Source organism: Chaetodon auriga, chromosome 12 (genome assembly GCF_051107435.1).
Source record: "Chaetodon auriga isolate fChaAug3 chromosome 12, fChaAug3.hap1, whole genome shotgun sequence".
In the NCBI taxonomy this organism is placed as follows: domain Eukaryota; kingdom Metazoa; phylum Chordata; class Actinopteri; order Chaetodontiformes; family Chaetodontidae; genus Chaetodon; species Chaetodon auriga.
Window position 1 is genome coordinate 1,923,694 of NC_135085.1, and position 24,438 is coordinate 1,948,131.

Genomic DNA, 24,438 nt, shown 5'->3' on the forward strand with positions numbered 1-24,438 from the left:
AAAGAGGAACATATTCCATGTTTGTGATACGTTTCAGTTCTCTGGTGTTTGGATATGTAGCATTTGTAAAATTTTATTGTTGACTGAACTACTAACTACTGGATTCATGCAACACCAGTGAAAATGGGACAGCTTCTTGTTAGACGCAGTCAGTAACCATACACAAATAATTAGCATAAAGCTCCTTTTTAAATTAGCCATATATTGTACCTGTGAGAACTTCCTGAAATCTAATGTGAATTAAAATGTAAAGTCTGACATGAATGGTTGGTCCTCGGTTGCTCATAGTTAAGATTTCTATGACATGCTGTGAACGTTGCATAATGACCAAAAGAAGTGTGTTACATTTCAAATAATGGGTTTTACTAACATTTATCCATTGTATTATTCATGCTGTTTGTTTACTATTTTTCATTTCAGACATATGTTTAAAATACAAATACTCAAAATAGGGAGGTGAATATGAAGTGAACTGTTTCTTGTGGTTTCACCAAGTTAATGTATGCATATTCCAAACTGCAGTTGGAATTGTGTGGACTGATATTATGAACTGGTTTTATCCCATCACAGACATGTCAGCAGCAGTGCATATGTCAGTGGACAAGTAATAAGAAATGTCAGTGCAGAATATAAGTTAAAAAGTGTCTCCATTCCATTGTCCATCTGTGAGACTACACAAACTTTATGAGTTTGAAACTTTATTTTTACTCTGAAAAATTTCTTACTCAGTAAATATCTATGACATTTCTATATTTATGGAATCATTTTCAAAAATGTTTATTTTATGTGTTTATGTTTTACAAATATTGCCAGATATAAGGTTATTGTATTTTTGAAACTCTCTGCCACGTACTTCAAGAGCTGAAAAATATCTTGAAAATGTGTGTATTTTATACAAAAACAAAATCACTAACATCTAACATATCAAATCAAATATCGCTGATTTACATTTATTAATAATGGTGCATGACAAAAGCTTTTAATAGTTGAAAATATCCAAATAAAGGCACTGACAAGGCAAAGGTGTGACAAAAAACACAGATGTTGTACTAAATGGACAGTTCTTTGTTTATAGCATGCAAGTCTGTGCTCTGTTTGACTCTGCACATCATACCATCATAATTTCATGTCAAGGTCATGTGCTCTCTAACAAAAAAGAAACAATGTGAGATACACAGTAGCGGCTCAGGCATCACGTTGTTATTAGTCATAATAATCCAGCTCTCCTTGATGCAGTCACCTAATATAGCTTTTTACAGCCTCCAGCAAAGTGTGTGTGTGTGTGTGTGTGTGTGTGTGTGTGTGTGTGTGTGTGTGTGTGCGCGTGTATGTGAGTGAAATTTCCGTAAAGGTAATGAGGCTACAAGTCTGAGTCATATGTTAATGCATAACTAAATGTATGACTCCATGAATTGGATTTATGCTAAATTTAGTTATTGGATGACATGTCATGAAGGTTAATGCTAATAAATGTAATGGCACCCCACATTCTAGGGGCATGTCCCGACTGCCAACCAAACGCGATGTCGCAAGATCGCGCGACAAGATTACATACAAAGTCAATGCAAAGACGCGATTTGAGGCGTGATCGCGCGGCGCGATGGACGCGTTGGCCGCGAAAATCGCTCCCATCGCGTCGCCCCATCGCGGCATCGCTTCATCGCTCGAGTTGAAATAATTGAACTTTTGTGGCGAATTCGCGTGAAGACGCGCCGCGACAGCCTATCAGCATTGAGATCGTCATCGACGTGCTGACGTACGGACGTCCTGGTGTTCCCTCGCCGCGCAAACCAAACCGCCAGAAACAATGGAGGAGCAGCTAATTGTTGCCATCACCGCTCACCCAGAGCTGTATGACAGTTCCTGTCCCCTCTACAGGGTCAGGAACAAGAAAGACCAGGCCTGGGTGAGCGTGAGCGAGGTGTATGGACTATGGTGGTTAGCGATGGTGGTTATCTCAGCCATGGTCGACGAGAGAATGAAATGGCGGAAGAAATGTTGTTGTTTGGGCGGGCTCGTCGCGCGACGCGATGCCGCGACAAGGCGTTTTTTTGCATATTGGACCAGCATCAAAACTGGAGCGTGTAGCGCGACGCGATTTCATTTGACGCGCGATTAAATCGCTTTCATCGCGTTTGGTGGGAACACGGCGTACATTCTGTAATGGCACCCCACATTCTAGGGGCATGTCCCGACTGCAGCAGCCTGGGTTCCATTCCAAACCCACGGCCCCCTGCTGCATGTCATCCTCCCTTTCCTGTCCCTCTTTTTCTGGCTTTATTTGATAGAACAGACAAACTGGTTGTTTTCGTTTTGCTGAAGGGGTGATATTGGGAGTAGGTTTGGCCGATAATCCGCGGTATTTAAAAATAGAAGAAGAATCGGGGGGAGACATTCCCCTTTATTTGTCACACACATGTACATGCAGGACACTGCACACGAGGTGAAATTTCCTCCGCATTTTACCCATCCTGGTCGTCCCTCCTCCGCGGCAGACTAGGAGCGGTGGGCAGCCAGACCGGCGCCCGGGGACCCATCTTCGCCGTCACCATTGGTCATGTTTTTCTTGCATGTTTTTAGTGGGGGTATATTTTTACGGAGGATACCCCAGGTGAACACGGGGAGAACATGCAAACTCCACACAGAAAGGCCCTCCTCGAGCAGCAGGCACCGAAGGCATGGTGGAGGACACACCCGGTGCCCGCAGCGAGAATCGAACCCGGGACCTTCTTGCTGTGAGGCAACAGTGTTGCCACCGTGCCACCAATAGCAACGGTATCAGTTTCATTACCGTCAAAAAAAATAAAAAAATGCTGCGCATATAGGTCTATGGGTGCCTAACATAATTGTAGCATCGTCATAACAAAATGAAGTCCACTCCGTTCAATGTACCTGGTTGAATTTTTACTCGAGAAAAAGGTGATTGTGCAAAAGTACATGCTTAAAAAAATGAATCTGAGCAGTTTCACAGATGTTTTAACACGGGTATGTCCAGGCGCTCATTTGGGCGCATCTGGGCAGAATACCGTTATCACGTCCAAGCATACGGAGAAACTCCTCTGTTGAAAACACTTTTCAGCATTTTTTCTGCTTGTTATTGTTCTTCGCTCTCATAAAAGGACGAAATGCAAATAAAACAGCAAAATAACACCCAGGGCTGCTCAGTAGAGTCCCCTGTAAGCGCTCTGCTCATTCACGTGTAAATGAGACGGACCTACGAAATTAACTGCGTAGTTACACCGATGAATAGCTCAACGACCCATTGGTCTATTTTGATGATCGACACCTCAATCGACCAGTCAGAGTCAAGATATTCGGGGCAGCACCCAAATTCACCATAGAAACACCATTGACGATCCAGAAGGAAGTAACCCCAGAGATAGGTTATTGCATGAAGAGCGCTCCCTCCACTCTAGAAACCCCCTCCTCTTTATGTAAACAACCAGGACCTTCGTGATTGGTCTCAAACTAACGCAGAGTCATAGGAGGAGACATTAGCAGCGTTTTTTTCAAGCTGGAATATAACTTTTGACCACAACGGCAAAGATAAGACATACTTTATGATTTAGCGAAGTTTTTTTCTGCTACTCTTTGGCTGCTAGCTCGCCGAGTTTTCATCACATAGTGAGGAGGCAGACATCCTCGTGATCAGTGGATTCTCTGCTTACATAGGATACCAGGCTTGTGTGGTTTGCGTGAAGTGGTGAAATAAGCAGATGCAGTACCTTTGACTTGCACTATTTTCATGTTTTCATTACATGCGCATATAATTTCTTGGGGTATGAATTATGTTTCGTTTGGGTGGCAGTGCTTGGTAGAGGCTTTTAGCTGAGTTTCTCTCCGTCATTCTGGTATTCTACAAGTTAGGTGCTTCCTAGCGTGAGCATTGACCGTCTGAACTGCATGCATCACGCTGCCCTGCAACATGATTTTTAATTAGTCACGGTAATACCATATACCCCCGGAAAATGTGGGGAAGTTTTGACGGTATCAAAATTTAGATTCCGCCCAACTCTAATTGGGAGTTTTGTGCTAGAACAGGGGAGGGTCTTTCCATTTATTCTCATGTACATAAGGGATGAAATTGTGAAAGAACAATTAGGGCGTAATTTTTTCATTAAAATAAACTAATAGAACCAATATGTCAGCCAGAAAGAACATGTGGGTTTTTTGTAGTATTAATGGTTGAATGTTACGTCGAAGATAATGTTTCATTCGTTCATCATTTTTCATTCATTTGTGGCCTTTTATTGTGGCCAGCCTAAGGCACACCTGTGCAATATTCATGCTGTCTAATCAGCATCTTGATACACCACACCTGTGAGGTGGGATGGATTATCTCGGCAAAGGAGAGGTGCTCACTAACACAGATTTGGACGGATTTGTGAACAATATTTGAGAGAAATGTTTTTTTTTTTGTGTGTGTGTGTGTGTGTGTGTGTGTGTGCAGAAAATGTTTTAGATCTTTGAGTTCAGCTCATGAAAAATGGGAGCAAAAACAAAAGTGTTGCGTTTATATTTTTGTTCAGTGTATATCTGATCAAATTCCTGTTTTTATTACTGGGAATCTGGGCTACAGCTGCAGGGTTAAGTCCCTCAGCACTGATGCGCATGTCTGTTTCTCTGATTAGTGACAGTGACAGTGAAATAAACTGTTCATGTCACGTTCCACACAAAAGCATGCTCAGCAAGCAAAGGGGCCTACCAGCAGATCATAACTGCCATTTCTAGAGCTTTTTTACGAAGTTTTTCTACCAAATAAGTGGTTCAGAAAATACTGTATAGTTGCTGGAAACTGTTGCCAGTACATATGTACTCCATCGTAATGTCATTGTCAGACCTGAGCATTGATGTTGGTTATTAAGGTAGAATGATGTAAAAAAACAAAACAAAACAAAACAAAACAGTGAAAATAACCCAAATTGAAAAAAAAAAGGAATAATGCTTTAAAGATATTCAGTATTGTCCCATATTACAGTAAATCTGCAATGATTGAAGAAGTTGCTGAGGCTCACATTTCCAATAACAAAAACTCCCCATACACTGCAGTTTCACAGTCCCCCTCCATTTCAGCAGCCTGAGGATGGAGATCAGTGCTGTGAGTGAGCGTGCCATTGGCATCACAGCCCATTTCAGTGATGAAGGCTAAAATGTTCTCTCGCCAAGTCAAAAAGTATCTGTGCTCCAGTCAGCTTACACTCCTCTGGTCTAGGAAAAAGAGACCTCATTATTTTCATCCCGTGCACGCCACAGGGGAAGGGTAAAGAAAACTTGTCAGTGTTGTTGCAGTTGCCTGTTTGCAATGTCAAGGATTACTTGAGTGGCCCAAATCCATTTCTTTTTTTTTTGCTCATGTTCCACAAATCTGCTTTATCATGACAGAATGAAAAGCAGAAATCACATGGATTCTGATCTTTTTCATTCTGGTTTGGGACACTTTAATATGAGATCCTGCTCTTTTGAAAAATATGCACGATAGCTGGAGTATGATTATTTTTATTAACTGCACTTCAACTTTAACTTATTTAACAATACTCAACCTTGTGTGGAGTAGAGTTCCAATAATGTGAAAAAAATTGTTTCCACAGTATGAGAAATACAAGTTCACACACAGAGTTATGTGTGCGCAGTCCGTCAGATTTGTTTGGAGTTGCAGTCCAGCAGCAATGTCCTGTCTAATCAGCAATGGGATCACAGTCTGCTGCTGATTAGTTACATTCTCTCTCGTATCATCACACTTGGTCTATAAAGTGAAACTGACCTTTCTGTGGTCACCACTTCAAAAGCTGTAGGGAAGAGGAAGGGAGCAAAAGTTTACAAGAGAGGGAGAGAAAGGCAGATGGTATGGTGGCCAATAAATTGCAACATGTGCTTTTACAAACTGGTCATGGCTTACTATAGAGAACGAGAAACACTGACACGCTTTCAGTGGGTCCAACAAAGCCTTGACTATAATATAATATAGCATTGCAAAAATGCCAACATTCAGTAGACAGTGTCATAAAACGCTGTGAAGTAAGTAAATATTGTTTATTGCTTTGTTTGGCTGCACTGAACTGGACCATTACATGAAGATGGAGCCATGATTTCAAACATATTACTTTGTCTCCTGTATGGAGACAATTTGGGAACTCAGGCAGATATATGAAAAGATGCTTTGTGCAGATTCAAAGTAAGCTGGTGCCAGCCCTTTTTGCTTGTGATCCATTATAATGACAAGGAAGGTCAAGTCAATTCACGTACATTTTACTGGAAATCTGTCAGTGACAGTTTTTTCTCGTTACAGGTATAATCTGATTTTGATGCTTCGTCTACCAGCATGCCCAAATCCCCCATAGATGCAGTCTGATTGATCCATTAATGTAGTTTTTATTATTATTTTTATCATCCCTCAGATTTTTGAGCCAGCAATATACCACTGTGACAGCTTGAAGATATGATTGGTGGTGGCAACAAGCTACAGGTATGGTGTAAGAAAGGTGAAATTTGTGGTGCATAAATTGTAACATTTCCAGGCAAAGACATTGTTTTTGCCAGGCGGTACATATTAAACTGTGTCAGACTGTGCTACCAGCAGAACATTCAGATGGAGAACACCATATGCACACTGATTTCCAGTGCTAACAGGACATTTTGGCAATGCCTGAAGCTCATTCTAACCACTCATTGTTTGCCTGCAGCAATTTGCTGTCCTTAAATTACCCACCTGATTACCTCTCAGTGCCCAAAAATGAACGATGTATAGTAAATGTCAGTACCTATAGTGTATTGATAACAGATGACCAATTACCAGTGTTTATCACTGAATTACTGTAATCTTTTCCATCATGCTAAAAGAACATTTTAACATGATAAAATTCAATCTGATTTGGTCCCAAAATCATACAAATAAACAGAGGACTGAAACATTCCTTCAAGGATCAATCTCTACTGAGGCAGATTTACAGGGAAGAGCTGCAGGCTACACTGATGTGTGTGTGTGTGTGTGTGTGTGTGTGTGTGTGTGTGTGTGTGTGTGTGTCCAGCTGTCGCTACCAGGCAATGTGTCCTTGTCAACACATGCACCCACGCATGCACACACATACACACACTCAGACAAGTTAAGCAGCAAAGTCACAGCTACCAGGCAATAACAGGCTCTAACACCATTTTCTCAGTGAACACCAGCAGTAGCACATATAGACCACAACCTGTTTGAGAATGTTTGCTAAAAACTAAAGTGGTTAGCTGTTTTAGGAAAGTTCTGGGTTTTGAAAAATCTTGAAAAGATAATGAAACTACTACAATGTATTTGTTCAGAAAGATTCAGAACAGTAAAAGAAGGAACCAATGGGGTATTTTTTCTTATAGCTATGGCAGGCTCACTGGCTAATTGGATGCTGCCTTGCAAACTAACTGGCTGATTGCCTGACTGTTGTGCTCACTGACGAGCTGATGGACTGTCCACATTGTGAGCCAAATATCCACACAGTGCTTCCCATCATAGTGAAGAACTGACATTTACCTCCAGGCCTCCACTGAACTAGATCAATCAGATATGCTTTGTCAATGAACAAGGGAGAGAGAGAGAGGGAGAGAGGGGGAGGGAGAAGGAAAGAAGGAGAATGAGGTTACAGAGAGAGAGAAATCATGATAAAGAAAAAGAAACTCATTATCCTGTCACCTCTATTTCATCTCCTCTTCTCCTCTTATTGTTCCTTCACTATCTCTATATTTCTTTGATTCTCAACAGCCATTGGCCAGAGTGTCTTACAATAGTGGTATGAGCATGTACATTTGTATTTAGATAAGATAAGATAGGACTTTATTGATCCCACACCGGGGAAATGTAGTCATTACAGCAAGCAAGTGTTACAAAGAACAAGAACAGTGGCTTAAAGAGGTAAAAAAAAAAAAAAAAATTGAAAGTGCTCAAGAGACAGAATAGAAAAAACAACTATGTATATGTACATTTGTACAGATTATAAAAAATAGTAAATGTCAAAGAATCCGAAAAGTACTGATGAACATGGACACATTCAATTCAATTCAATTTAATTCAATTTTATTTATATTGCAGTAGTTCAAATTTGTCCTCTGTGGAGGACATGTGTAAACCTGAATATCTCCCACCCACTGCATACTACTGAATTAACTCCTTTTGCTATCTACAGAGGACATTTAGGGCTTTTCAATGATACCAAATGTGAAGGGGTGGGGCTTTGGTACCTTTCTCTTTCTCATTATGGAAAATGGTGTCCATCAATGCAAGCAGGAAGAGGAAAAGTAAGTGCATAATACTTTTTATTGAGCAAATTTTGGCTTGAAATGTTGTTGGCATATTTTGTATGAGTTTCTTAACAACCCCAAAACATTGTCTGAATCATTTTAACTGTATTTTGTCATAGTATTTAAGTGTTTAAAAAAAGTCCTAAAAAAAACCCCCTTTTTTTTCTTTTTTTTTTCAGAAAAAATGTTTTCAGTATTTTAATTACCTTACAAAGATTGGTGAATTTAAAAAAGAAAATGTGATTGGACAATATTTTTTTCCTGGTATTCAGGAGGTTAAAGAGCCGGTACAGACCAAACTCTTTTTAATCTACAGAGACCCAACAATTCCCTCATGAGCAAGCACTTGGTGACAGTGGTGAGGAAAAACTTCCCTGTAACAAGCAGAAACCTCAGGCAGAATCAGGCTCTGGGTGGGCGGCCATTTGCCTCGACCGTTTGGGTGAGAGAGAGAGCAATGGAGAGAGCGAGAGACGGACAAAAGAGAGAGAGAGAGAGAGAGAGAGAGAGAGAGATTAACACTAACAAATCTGATATGCTTTCGTACAGCAATAATGTGTGCCACCGTAACTATAGCTGTGTTCCCACTCCCTCACAGGTCAAAAAACTATGCAGGATATCGTCATTGGGATCAGGAGTGGATGGTAGTGGACAGGAGTCTGAAAGAACTTAAATGTTTTCTTGATAGTCTTCCTCATAAGCCAGAACTGTTTGAGAATAGTTACACTTAATAGACCTACCCACGTTTTAGCTACTGAAGTACGAAGATCGGGAGCAAACATGATGGACACAGTGTGTTAAAAGTGGACAAAAGTATCAAAGGAGACATGCACACTACTTTGTGTTTGAACCTTTCACTGCAATGTAGTGTGATGTGATCCTGCAATGCATTGGACAGTCAAATAGATGCAAGAATAATAATTTGTAACATGAAGATGATAGTAATTTTACAGTTTACCTTGCCAGTGATTTTTGTCATGTTAGATATACAGATTTGTAATATCCTTCAAACTTGATCTAGTACTTAAACCAGTCTTCCTGGATTAAAATTCAAGAAACATGACAGAGCTCAAAAGAAATGCACACCAAACTTTGAAGCAAAAATATAATAATAATTACAATTAAAATCTTTTGTTTAAAAATGAAACCCAAAAATAGACTCAAAGGCTGTGTGTGTGTGTGTGTGTGTGTGTGTGTGTGTGTGTGTGTGTGTGTGTGTGACTATTGGTTGGGTGCTAAACTGCATAACTGCGTTAACTTTGTTTGAGGAAGCACCTGAAGGAATATGAACATCTGGAAAAATAGGAAAAGGTCTAACTAGTGTGACTGGGACTGAAAAACTATAAATCGTATGTCTTTAACCTTAAGATGTGGAACATTTTAAGATTAGAATAGAGTTTCTATCTATAGGTGTGAATGAACAGATAAGACTTGAAAAACGCTTTAAAAGGTGTGAGGATACCCAAGTCCTGTGTATGTTTGCCTATCAAACTGCACTACTTGGCAATCTCAATCAGTTGACAACAGGTCATATTCTTAGAGACTTTATTACCAATCTGAACTTTGAACTGTGTGGCTGTCTCTGCCAAGTCTTAGATTAAAGTTGGTAAAAGCTATTATGTGTACTGGTGGTACTGCATTTGGGTCTTAAAGACCCCTGTTACAGTACAATCTAGCCAGTCATGGACCCAGCAAATTCTACTTCACTAATCCTTTGGAAGGATTGAGGGCATACTTCAGCAACATCCTACTGCCCTGTCACTGGCCCCCAGTCCTGCTGTCCAATTGGTGGTCTCCTGCACTGTCCCCATCTTGTCCTCAGGCTGCTTGCTTGAGGTTACCTGCTCCACCATTACCCAGCCTCTTGGCTGCTCACCTGAGATCAGCTGCTTCGCCCCTGCCCAGTCCCCAGGCTACCCACCTGAGGTTCCCTGCTCCACTCCTTGACAACTTTTCTCTAAGTCTGTCCGCCAGACCCCCTCCGCCCACCTGTTTTTTTTTGGACATTGATTGATGTTGAGATGTTAGGAGCCATCCTCTGAGGGGGGTTTCCATGCATTTATTACCAAGCTGAACTGCCAATTCCACGCATAGAAAAATATGTCAATGCTTCCAACAACACTGACTAGAGAGGGCAATTCCTGAAGAAATTGTCTGGCTGACTGGAAAGAATTATAATTTGGAGGACAAGCCGCTGGTGGTGTTGCCAAACTAGTAGTGCTATTTAGCAAGGTCTCAGCTAAAAACATTAAATGCAAATTCTTTTCAATTATCGCATTGTTAACAAAAGGATTTGTTAGCCAATAATCTGACATTAAAAAGACCTAATTTCAGCTATAGGGATTCTGTGTCAAGGAGACTGGCTGTGGCTAAACATTTTCAAATTTAAAAATACTGAGACAGGTAACAGATGTGCTGTGATTACTATGATGGGTGACAATAGAAATAACAAAAACAATAGATGCCAATGTTGCTTCCAGTTTTCACACCAACTAGAGAAGGCAATTTCTGAAGACACTGTGGTATGGTAGCTGGATGCTGAAAACCGGACACTAAACTGAACTGTTGGCTTTAAGTTGTAAAGAGAAGCTGCTGAAGGTGTATGAAGAGATAGAAAAGTGGAAAGAGAATGGTGGATGCAAAATGTAGTGCAACCTGGGGGCTAAAAAGCATAGCTGCCTTACATTTGTATGAAGAACCCCTTGCTGGAATAGGAGTAGTTGAAAAAGGGGAAAAAGGTCTACTAAGTATGAATGACACTGAAAAGTTGAATAAATCTCATAATGTCTGAAAGAAATGGAGCATTCAACACATCCTCATACCTAAATAGGTTGAATAGGTTGATTGCCAATCACTCTCAAAACTACATTTATGACTGTTGGAGAAGACCAGTGACAAACTAGTATGATGAAGGTGGACCTTGCATACCTCCATATGCAAATTTCATTGACATATTGAAAATTGTTGAAAAGTTGACGATAAACTAAATTACTGATTTTAACTTGTATGCCAAAGCAGTTGAAGGAGAAAGAAGTGTTGGAAAAGTGAGAAGAGGATGAAAGATGCAACATGTACTATGAGCTGGGAGCTAACCTGCATTACTGGCTTCAGCATCTGAATGAGTGTGATTAGTTGGAAAAGTGGCAAAGAGTCTAATTACTATGAAACCGATTGAAAACTTGAATAAATTGCAAAATGTTTGGAAGATGTGGAATTTTGAAAAGGTTTGAATTGAGTTTCTGGCTTAAAGCATGAATAAGCAGATATAAGAATATGAATATTTGGAAAAATGGGAATGGGTTGAAAAACTGAGGTGCGAGCAAAAACCTACATTTTGATTACATTTGTTTGTGACATAACACGCAACTTCTAACAACTTTATTATTGTTCAGTCAATTTTCTTTTTTTCTGAGATGAGGGGTGATTTATCACAGTAATACTAGTGGCAGGCCTATATGTGTTTTAAGTTTGCCTAGTGCAGTGGCTAACAAACCTGGATTTGCTTTTGTCCTTGTTACTCATTTTAATAAATGGATGGATTTATGATTCACCTGTATGTTGTATCTCCACTGACATCTTGCCAGCAGACTTTCAGAAGATGGACAGCTTGGTACTTCTTGTAGGCAGTCGTAGGTGGACATACAGTCTATGTGGATCTCTTGCTGGTTGATGGTTAAATAACTCACTATTTTCCTGTTCAATTTCACCAGAAAAAATTCCTAGTATGTTTAAAAGCGTACATGGCAATAAAGCTTTTTCTGATTCTGATTTCTGATTCTGATTCTACTTTTGCCTCAGTTGAGGTATCTGGTTGCACTGAATGTATGAAGTTAATTCTCTGCCAACCTTTGTTGTGGGCTGTGTATTACTGTTGAAAGGAGACTGCAGGAATGTTTAACACAGAAGGCAATTGTGTAAGAAAATATAATGAATCCCAGCAACTTAAAATAATGGTACCATATTTGTAAGTGTTAACTTCAGAAGGAAATGTAATTATCAAATGATGCTTACCAGAGCAATATTGAGGCAGGACTCAAATAGAAATATGTGTATGAATCCTCTACTTTTTCGGAGATAACTATTGGATGTCCTGAGAAATGCGTCTTTTGTCATTGAAACAAAAAGTGTTCATTTAGCCTGATGGGTAACTGCATTCTATATTGATCTCATTAAACTCGTTCAATTGTACACAATGTTCTGACCAACTCATGTCATGTCACATTATAGAAGCTAGACAGGATAAGGATATGAGACATTGCCATACTTTTACATGTTGTGGGGAATAACCACTTTTTTTTAATTATATTTTCTATAAATGTAAATTTAAATACAATTTAAATACATGAAATATGTGACTGCAATCACAATAAAAGTAACAGTGTTCCCATGAAAAATAATGCCTAGTTAAGGACATATTACATTTAAAAATCTTGTTATTTATCCTAATGCTTAATCTTATTACAGTTAGAGCCAACAGTGATGTCAATGATGATTATTGTGATGCTAAACTTTGTATTGGTGTTATGTCAACAATAGCATGAAACTGTTCAGCTATGTAAAAAGTCATTTTCCTTCCAGCCAGTCACAAAGTGTCCTAATTAAAGACAGCAAAGCTCCAGGACAGCTCTAAATATCATGACACTATGTATGTTCGTGAGAGGGGAGCCCATACTGCACACTACAAAAAATAACTGTTGCAGTTGTTGAGACTTTCTTAAAAAAAAATCACAAGAATGCACAGGATGGTCCTTGTGTTTTACTTCACAGGGCAACTGTGAATGTAATGGGCCCTATGCTTTAGAGAGTTCTCCAGCAATTTAGTATTGCAGTTCTATTAAGTAAGGAGAGAATGGTGATAATGAAAGCAGCAGATATCCAGACTTTGTGTGGGTCAAGCTCCAAAACCTTGAGTCCTACACGCTCCATAATGCAACTGAATTTTGTAACACAGAGTTTCTGATATTATGGTTTAAGCCCCAAAGGAACAGAACCCTTCACGTTGCTGCAAGTTTATTAGGCTCTTCATTTTTATTATTTTTATTCAATTCAATTCAATTCAATTCAATTCAGTTCAATATTCCTTTATTTGTCCCGCAAGGGTAAATTCCACATTACAGCAGCATCAGTAGAGCAGATTAATATAAGAAGTGCATGCAAATTAGAAACAACATCAGTATATATACAAAAGAGTGAGAATTTTAAATAAAAATAAAAATAAAGAAATTGTAAAAAAAATTGTAAGAAATTGTAAATCGTATTTACAGACTGTTATGTACATGTTTTATTGCACAGCCTATTATTATTATTGGTTTAACCCGCATTAATCAGGAGGTGGTTCTGCTGGCACCAGTCCACAAAATCCTGAATGAGTCCTCAGTATGACCTGTCATCCCCATCTGTGATGAGGCCGACAATGGCAGAGTCATCAGAGAACTTCTGCAGGTGGCAGGTGGGTGACAGGTGGGAAAAGTCAGCTGTATAGAGGGTGAAGAGCACCGTTCCCTGGGGGGCCCCCACACTGCAGAGGACAGTCCCTGACACACAGTCCCGTGTCCTCACATACTGTGGGCGGTTGGAAAGGTAGTCCACTATCCAGCATGTGAGGTGTTGGTCCACTCCCGAAAGCTCCAGCCTGTGTCTCAGGATGGATGGCCTGATGATGTTAAAAGCACTACTAAGGTCCAGGAAAAGGACCCAAACAGAGCTCCCAGGCGATTCCAGGTGAGATAGAGCTCAATGGAGGAGGAAGATGAGGACATCGTCCACTCCGATGCCAGGCTGATACGCGAACTGCAGCGGGTCCATGGACAAGCTCACCAGGGGGCGCAGGTGGGCAAGGACCAGCCGCTCCAGGACCTTCATGAGGTGGGATGTTAGGGCCACCGGCCTGTAGCAGCCAGGGTCCTTGGGATATGGGGTCTTTGGCACAGGTACCATGCAGGGCGTCTTCCAGAGGCGTGGCACCCTTCCCAGTCTCAGGCTCAAATTAAACAGATGTCCAGTGATCCCGCTCAGCTGATCACAGCAGTATCTGAGGAGCCTGGGACTGAGGCTATCCGGTCCTGCAGCCTTCCTGGTCTTTAAACTCCTGAGCTGATTCCTCACCTGGAGAGGTGTGAGGGACAAGTTGGTGCAGGGGGGCTGAGTGTCTTGTGAAGTGGATGGGGGGCTGAGAGGAGCAGTGGGGGGTGGCGTTGATTGCGGTGAGTGTTGTAAATCAAATTCAGCTGTCCGAGAAAAATGCTCAAAAAGAGGCTGCAGGAGTCGAAGTCCGAGAAGCAACTTTATTATCGATAACAAAGGGGAAACACTCAACACCCAAGATGTAACTCCAATGAAGTTCTCCAAGTCTCTCCAACTTACAGGAGTCAGCGCTTGTCTTTTATACAGTTTGCTCAAGGTCACCCCCTCCCTTGGGGCATCTTCTCTTTTTCTGATCCCTCTCTTTTTTATACACCATTATGTTATCTCTTGACCGCTAGTCTGGGTTTGCAGGTACTTTTACTCTTCTTATTCCCTTGAAATTTCACCATTAGCTTCTGATTGTCACAGGCTCTGTTTTTTAAAAAAGTATTTACCTCTTACAATTACACCATTAACTTCTGATTGTCATGGGCTCTGTTTTTTTTAAAAAAAGTATTTATACTCACAATAATCACCAGAAATCAGTATGCATTAAGACATAACATTGTTATCCTTTCATAGAGTGATGATAGATAAAATAACATAGATTGAACACAGTAAGGTTATATAAGGACACACAGGGCTATGCAAGGTTACAGAGACACCTGCAGAACCATGGAAAGTACCAAGATTCATGCTGTAGACATTTGCTCATATGGCCTCTTGATTTTTTGATATTTCATGCTGTAGACATCTTGCTCACATGGTCTCTTGATTTTTGATATTTGCTGCACAGTGTCGTGTCAGCCTTGCACAGCATCACCAGCTCAACTCCCCTATGTGCCTTTTCTCCATTTCTAACATTGCTCTTGTATTTTTGAGCACATGAACTATCGCACTTCTGCTACAATACTTGCTGCTTCTGCTACAATACTTGCTGCTGAAAACTACCATTGATTACAGTGCTTGACTCAATTCTTCACATATCAGTTGAGAAAAATTATACTACATGAGCTGAATAGTGTGTGTGTGTGTGGAGGGGGGGGGTCAGTGGGGTACTCGGGCAGGGTGCTGGCAGATCAAAAGAGGTCTGCTGCAGTGCTGGTGCAGCTGGGGGAGGGGCAGATGTTTCTTCAAACCTACAGAGGTAGGTGTTCATCTTCAGCTCATCTTCCCACTTTGGATCCCCAGCCACCTGGGAGTTTGGCTCCTGGTGACCTGAGATGGTTTTCGGGCCTCTCCAGACTCCCCTGGTGTTGTTCTCCTGCAGCTGTTCCTCCATTCTCTTTCTGTATCTGTCCTTCCCCTCCCTGATATTCCTTCTTAGCTTCCTCTGAACAGTTTTCAGCTCCTCTTTGTTTCCTGACTTGAAGGCCCTCTTCTTCTCCTTTAAGAGAGCCTTAATGTCAGGATTGATCCAGGGTTTGTTGTGACACCGTACAGTCCTGGTGGGTACAGTGTTCTCCACACAGAAGTTTATGTAGTCCGTGATGCTGTCTGTCAGACTCTCAAATGTCCTCCTCATGAGAGTCACTGAATATATCCCACACTGTTGTATCGAAGCACTGCCTGCCTGTTAACAAGGGACTTGTATACAGGCAGGAGATGAACCAGGTTGTGATCAGCTCTTCCCAGAGGGGGGAGGGGTGATGATTGGTATGCCTCCTTGGTGTTGGCATAGAATAAGTCCAGTGTTTTATTGTCTCTGGTGGCACATCTGACATACTGGATGAATTTGGGCAGAGTGGAGGACAGACGGGCATGATTAAAATCCCCGGAGATCAGTAAGAGGGCCTGTGGTTTCTGAGTCTGCAGCCTGCTGATCACGGAGTTGATGACATCACAGGCTGCATCGGCATTTGCAGAGGGAGGAATGTACACAGCCACCACTATTACATGCGAGAACTCCCGCGGCAAATAGTATGGCCTCAAACTAACAGCCAACAGCTCAATGTCGGGGCAGCAGTGCTGCTCTTCGATAGTGATGTGCCTGGAGTTACACCATCTATCATTCACAAACACTGCCAGCCCTCCTCCTTTCCTCTTACTGCTCCTCTCTGTCCGGTCTGCCCGTATGAGTGAGAATCCCTCCAGCGCTACAGTCACGTCTCTGTGCTGTGTTCCCAGCCATGTCTCAGTAAACAATAGCATACTGCACCACCAGAATTCCTGATAATGCCAGGTCAACGCCGCTAGCTCGTCCATCTTGTTGGGGAGAGATCTTACGTTCCCCATGATGACGGACGGGAGAGTCAGTCTATAAGCTCTCCTCCTGTCGTGGCGTTTGATCACAGCGCGGCACCCCCGTATCCTCCTCCTTAACTCACGGGGGACATCAGCTCACTCCTCATTATTATTATTATTATTACAAGGTAAAAGAAACAAACTTGATGATTTGCAAAAAAATTGAAATCCCATATTTAATTGAATACAGCATAAAGATAGCAAATGTTCAAATCAAATGTTGAAACTGAGAAATGTATTTATTATTTTTATTTCTCATTTAGAATTTGATGTCAGCAACATGTTTAAAAAAAGTTACAATTACAATTTGTCATTTGGCAGACGCTTTTATCCAAAGCAACGTACATATGAGATTTTCATACATCACAAGCAAGGTTCTAGACGGGAGCGAACAACAGGAGTAAGTGCCCCAATGCAAGTTGGGATAATGGCAACAAAAAGAGAGGAAAAGTTGTGAAATGCTAAAAGAAAACACGTGGTGGAACATCCCACAATGAATTAGGTCAACTGGCAACAGGTTAGTAACATGACTGGGTCTAAAAAGAGCAGCCCAGAGAGGTTGAGTCTTTCTGGGGAGGGTTTCTCCACTCTGTGACAGACAGTGCCAGTAAATAGTGCAACAATTTAAAAATAATGTTACTCAATGTAAAATGGCAAAGGATTGGGGGATTTCACTGTCTACAGTACATAACACAATTAAAAGATTCAGAGAATATGAAGAAATCTCTGGAGGCAAGGGACAAACCAGAAACCAGTACTGGATGGCTGTGATCTTTGGGCGCATGGCTGCATAACTCTGGAGTAAGAGACCGGGTGTTAAACTTGGCCTGCTTGCAGTCCCAACTTGTCACCCATTGAACCTATTTGGTGCATTATGAAATGTAAAATACAACAAAAGAGACAGCAACACAACTGTTGAGCAGCTTATATTGTACATAAAGTAAGAATGGAAAACATTCAACTTTCACAATTACAACAATTCTCAGTTCCCAAACGCTTACAGAGGTGATACAACAGAGTGATAAACATGATCCCATCCTAACTTTTTTTTAAATGTGTTGCTGGCATCAAATTCTAAATGAGGATATAATTTTCACAAACAATGAAATTTCTCAGTTTCAACATTTGATTTGTTGTCTTTTGCCATTTTCAATTAAATATGGGGGTTGAGTATTCTGCAAATCATCACACTCTGTATTTACATTTTATACAGTGTCCCATCTTTTTGGAAACAGGGTTGTATTGTTGTTATGTTTATGCCACAGTGGTTCAAATTGTGTAAGATGGAATGAGCTAGACATATGAAACAAAAAAATAGAAATGATGTGCAAGTGCTTCTCAAGAAACGTTGTTCCAGTTGCCCAGATGGTGGTATTATAATTAAGAGCTTGCTTTACAACAAACCCACATAAAAGTCTGCCATGATGGATTTTCCGCCATTTTGAATTTTTCTGATAAACAGTGAACAGAATAGAACTTGTTGGATTTTAGCTGTGTCTATTCTAAATTATCAAGATCAGTAAACAAACATGGCTGCCAACTAGGGGTAAAGTTTAGCAGGAAAATTACCACAACTCTGTAACAATGTATCTAATCATCATAAATCTGAGTACATATTGTGTTTGGTCATGTTTGGGAACAGGGATACCTAATTATTTTGAGCCTGACCCACGGGGATGCCAAATATACCAAAAATGCGTACCTCAAAACCGTTTAAGTGTGCATGCTCTGAGGTCAAGTGGTAACCAAAATCTGAAGTGCCAAATTGATTGGTGCATGGCCTATCACATATTTGCTCATAACCCAAGATGCCTTCGAACAGTCCTAATTAAGTTCACTTGCACTATTTCCTGAATACTGACTTTCATTCAAATCTGAGGACAGGGGACAAATAGCTGAACTTTCAGTACGCAGTTATTGAAATGCTTCCGGCTTTGTTATGATGAAAAAGTGTGTGGTTGGTCTCACGCCTTGTTTAAACAGATTTAAACTAGCCGAAGTAACTTTGCTTTGTGAAGCCTGGAACTCAATTATTGCTGTTTGCAGGGGCGCCCCTATAGCTAGTAGGGTGTGCTGGCTTATTATTTATAGTTATTATTTGTTGTCTTATGCTTTGGCTCAAATTGCCATGAGCTTGAAAGAGCTAGATACATGAAACTCAGCTCTGTAACTGGAAATGTTCTGCATTTGCTCTACAAAAAAGATAACCATAAAAGATAGCTATAATGGATTTTATGGCTGGCATAAGCCATTTTTATTTTATTTATTTATTTTTGGAAAAACACTAATATGAACAGTACTTATGGATATATAGTTTAGCAGGACTAAGATAGATATTTCCCTTCTAAATAAGCAAGACTGGTTGAAAAATGTGGCTGCCATCAACCAAAAAAATTGCACAATGGGCAGAGCTTAGCAGAAAATTGTCATACCTTGTTAAAACTTTGTCCAATCATCATAAATCTGTGTACATACGGGCACAGAATCTTCAAGGCATTTTCCTACTGAAGCATTTTGAGTTGGTATAGGCAATACCACAAACACCTTAAACATGCGTCAAAACCCAATGGCCAGACATTGACCTGTTTTTGTGTACCTGCTGTGGGGCCAAGTATTAAACAAAATCTGCAGAACCATATTGATTAGTGCAAGTGGGCAGGAACTATCACGTATTTGCTCATAACTCAAGATGCCTTGCTTGTGGTGTGATGAGGTTAATTCATCCTTGCAAAGTGAAATGATGTTGTTTACTGACAGAAACACCAGTTTTCTGTCTTTTGCTTTCATAGATTTGCATAGATTTAATCTCAGAGAATGTTCTACTTTTTTCCTGTAATAGTATTTGTCTCGTTAATTTAATTCTACTTAATTTTTGTGAGTTTTTTCACAGAATATTACATCCCTCCCCCAGCTCCATAATTATTTAGCTATTTTGTTGTTGTTGTTTTTTTTTACATGCAATGGTCCAAATATGTGGTGTTAAGTAACAAAAGCTTTGTGACTGTACTTGTATATGGCAACCCTTTTTGCGTGTAACCTTGTCTGTCATGACTTATTTTAAATGTCAGCATAGCTGATCTCATGACACAGCTGTTGACTGCTCATCAACATATTATGAGCTACAATCAAATTCCATACTTGGAATACTAATACTAATACTAATACTAATACTAATACTAATTTCCATACTAAATCCATACTAATTTTACATTCAACAGATTGCTAAATACAGACCATGGCTACAGTACGGGTCATAACTGAAAAATCAAGCTTTATTTTCCATATTATTTGATCAGATATTAGTGTCTGATAGATGTGTGGTTTATCATGCTGCATTCTAATGTAAGCTGACATTCACTTTTAATGGAAAGTCTAATGAGAAGTCACCTTCTGTCACCTTCTCCTTGACACATGGGACCCCTCCAGAGTTTATGTGCAGTCTGAACTGAAGTGAGACTGAGTGAGCTTGAAAGACATGACACATTTTTAATATTCCATTCCAACATATTTAATATGTTTTGTCAAAATGAAAATGGTGACACACAGTGTGAACATTGCACCATTTCATCCTGTCATACCATTTTTCCCCTGATTGTGTCCTTTTATCCTGTCCATTTTTTTCTCCATTCTTTTTGTCTCTCATCTTGTTTTTCATGTCTCTTTTCTGTCATCCATCCCCATTAAGATCCAGGAAACACCCCATCCAGACTCTCTTCTTCCTCAGCTGTGGACAGCAGGACTGAGCATCTGCTGCAGAAGACAAAGCTCATCAACACCAGCCTGTGGTGTAAGCCAGACTTCTCCTCCTATGGTTCAACTCCACATTCTCCCAGCACCTTACCTCGACACTATGCCACCACTGCTGGTGCCAGCAGCAGGGACAGTCAGCTCGACAGCCTGATAATGCAGCAGTCTGTTGTGGAGAGGAAGATGGAGGTGTTCTTGGACCAACCGAGTCAGAGGTATCCTCACCATGCTACCATAATCATAGGAAAACAGGACTGCATGAGCAAACAGGTAAGATTTAAAACTCTGCTGGTATGCCTTAACTACCAGTGCTGAACAAAAGAATGTGGAGCAGATGACCACTGACCGACGCTGATTTTCTTACTTACTTTCTTTTTCTTTTTTTTTTTTTGTTATACCTTTTCACCTGTTTCATGGAGAAATTGAATACTGTGTCCCATGATGCTGACCCATTCATTCCAATGAATGTTGTTCACAGGGCTCACTAAGGTTTTCAGGCATCCCGAGGGCATACAGGTTTTTGAGGCCTTCAGAGTGATGCTATAATGCAGAAATCTTGTACTGATATGGCTCCTCACTACACTGTATTAGACAAGCCTCCCCTGCACCCCCTCATCAAAACTAATGACAGTGCATTATATTTAGTATTGGTGGCTCTATGGTGGACAATACTGGTGTGCAATACACCTCTTCATGACATTTTTATGTTCTGAGATTTGATTTTAATGTGGCATTGATGTTCATGTTACAATGAAAAACAATTAATTAAGACAAAAAACAAAATAATTGTCCTGTAAAACGTTTTTAACTTACTTATGACACAGCAATTGCAGGCAAAACAAGAAAATACATATAACAGCTTGTAGTGTATTGTACTGAGAGAGAGAGAGAGAGAGAGAGAGAGAGAGAGAGAGAGAGAGAGAGAGAAACTTGAAGAAAGAGTTTTAATATGGCACATGTCGTGGATGGTTGAAACCAACATTCCAAGCCACAAAGAAAATTCAGCTGTGTTCAATTGTTCAGGAAAAATCTTCTTGATGGTGTTCAATAAAGATCTGCAGGAGTCAGGATTCTGAAGAGCAAAAGAATTTATAGTAAACAATAAGGAGAATTTGTTCAGAAATGCACAGTATGCAAGCCTGAAGGATTCTGACTTACAATGATCTGTGATCTGTCTTATATTCAGTTTAGTTCAGGGTTTACCACGCCCCTGGGGGCATCCTCTAGTTGTTTCTAAAGTTTCTTCAACTTTACAATATTAGGCAATCTTTTTGGTAGTGATCTGTCTTGACATTCCCCTTATTTTCCCTGGTTTGGCTGATTTAGTAAAGGTGCAGCCTAAGGGCGCATTCATTTTATTTATCTCTCTATTCGTCCCAAATTACACCATTATCTCTTAAGCGCCGTCCATGTCATTTTTTACAAAAAGATTAACAAACACAATAGAAAGTAATAAGTGCGTAATACAAAGTATAAGAGCGTAACACACAATAGTATTGTCATTAACAATTTTGTCTCTAACAATTTCCCCTCTGGGATCAATAAAGGAATTCGGATTCGGATTCTGATTCTGATTAAGTGCACTGTAGGATTATATCAAAACCATGGTGAGATTATAAGAACATTCAGTCCATCAGTAGTTATGGTAAAACACACGAATATGAGTTATAAGAGAATACATGCTTAAAGGCCACTGTCAGACAGTAAGACCATATGAGATTACCAGGGTTAAATTCACCACACAGAGAAGCAGCTGCCAAGACACCTGCGAATGAGTTATAGGAAAGTCCCAGAAAGCCCCTGATAAGAATGCTTTATGAGTCCAGCGAGCCTTTGATTCTCATATTTCTACTGCAGCTTCACACTCTGCAAAATCAATTATTGGTTACTATTGGTTACAGCTTTTCTCAAGCCATCACATATCTGCTTAGGAAAAATTATACTACACACACTGTGTGAATATTCAAGGTCAAGAAGGCTACTTGTGCAATAAGCATGAGTCAGGTTTCAGCCAGTTCCATAACTGAGAATGGGGTGATAATCATGAGCCACAAAGTTGCAAATCAAAGAAGTTGCAAATCCCATAGGTACCTCAAATATAACTACTACTACTGCCCTCTCGTGCCACATGTACGTTAATACAAAATACAGCTCTCCACTGGATCTCAGGGTCCAGTTTTCTCCCTGGTCATTAGTCCAAGGTCCACACATAAGCTAAATTACCACACATTCAGTTTTATTTAACAAAATGTTATAATGAACAAAATGTGCATGCAAAAAGTTTGAAAACCAGTTACACGGAAACAGTGCAAAGGCACCGCATGTTAATGATACCAAATGATACCAAGAACAGGGCAATAAAGTACAGTAGTTGCTGTGCTGTAGGGTAAAGAGACAAAAAATATGCTGGCTTGATAAAGAGTTACCTACTAAGAAAGCCTGTAAGTCTCTGTCTTAACAATTAGTTTTAATGAAAAAAACATTAATTGGGGTGATGGTTGACAAGCAACACTGCAAGGCCGTGTTCAGTTCCTTTGGTCAGTCGTCAGCTGGATCAGGCCTGAGAAGCCAATTTCACAAAGACACATGCTCAATGGCAGTATATGTTTGTGTTCGGAGTATATAAGACCCAAAATACCATGCTAGGACAGAGAAGAAATGAGACCGATGAAAGTTGGACAGACCTGGAAGTGGGATTGGAGACTGAGATGCACCTTAAGGCTGATTCCAGGTCCTGAATGGTCCTTTCTGACTGTCCATTGGTCTGGGGATGGAAACCAGAGGAAAAAACTATTGCTTCCAGTGCCTGCCAGAATTCCCTCCAGACTTGAGGTGAATTGTGGCCCTCTGTCAGGGACTTCATCTGCCAGAATGCCGTGCAGACGAAACACATGCTGTACTAAGCTTGGGCAAAGCAACAAAGTGAGCAGCCTTAGAGAACCGGTCAACAATGGTTAAAATAACTGTTACCTTGGGAAGGGGGTAGGCCAGTGATGAAGTCCAGAGCAATATGTGACCAAAGCAGCCTGGAACAGGTAGTGGTCTAAGGATGTCATCAGGTGCCTGATGTGAAGTCTTCCCTTGAACGCAGACAGAACAGGTGGCGACATACTCCCACGTGTCCATTACCTCTGTCTGGTTGGTGACATTGAGCTTTCTTGACAATGGATCACCCACATGACACCGTCACCGCCTCACATGAAGAGGGGATGAGGGCTGACATTTCTGGACCTGGGTTGGTGAAATTGAGGTGCTCTAACCTGTCCACTTGCTATGACAAAGCCCTAAATAGTGACTGAAGCAGAGTGAAACTAACATTTTTCTGCCTTAACAGTTAAGCCTCCCTCTTGGGACGTGACAGATTGTACAACCACCTGGTGGGAAGGGAAGTTTCAGGGAGGAGGTTGATGGCATTGTCGTGAGGTGGTAGTGAGATGGCTACTGGACAGATCTGGTGGGGACTGGGTCTCAGAGGCAGAGGAGCGTTTTGCAGGAAAAGAAACTGATTGTAGGCAGTCAGATAGACTGACTGGACTCCATGCAGTGATATTATGGCTAGTTCAATCAATATGTAGATTATGGAGTTTAAGCCACAGATATCCAGGGACTAAGGGAGTATGAGGAATGGACATAACACACAGACTGATTTGATCAGAGTGATCACTGGACAGAGTGATGGTTATGGGTGCAGTGCAGTGTGTTCCCTTTCAACTGTCCATTAAGTCCCTTAATAAAGACATCTTGGAGTACAGTTTCATTCCAAGAGCAATCCGCTACCAGAACCCTGAATCTCACGAATAATTGGCCAAACTTTGATTCGCCTGTTTCAACAATCTCTCAGGTGCATTCCCCACATAGTCAGGGAGGTCAAAGGTATTAAACCTCTAAATTAATGTTACATTAATGTTACATTCGTTAATAAAATGCAGGGCACCAACCCTCCTCAGCTAAAAAGGATTTTATTTATCATGTCTTATAATGCTGATGTAGTGACAATGAATGAACCAACAGTAGATCAGTCTGATAATCTAAGGCATAAATTCTCAGTACAGGGAT

The 24,438-nt window shown here is 40.6% G+C and overlaps 1 protein-coding gene across 1 annotated transcript in view; it reads left to right on the top strand.

The window, feature by feature from the left end:
- The window catches only part of LOC143329206 (sickle tail protein homolog), a 139,441-nt gene that overhangs the window by 730 nt on the left and 114,273 nt on the right, over window positions 1-24,438 (top strand). Inside the window, 1 exon segment of the mRNA XM_076745004.1 lies at window positions 20,327-20,652. Within this exon segment, the coding sequence (XP_076601119.1) occupies window positions 20,327-20,652 (326 nt within the window).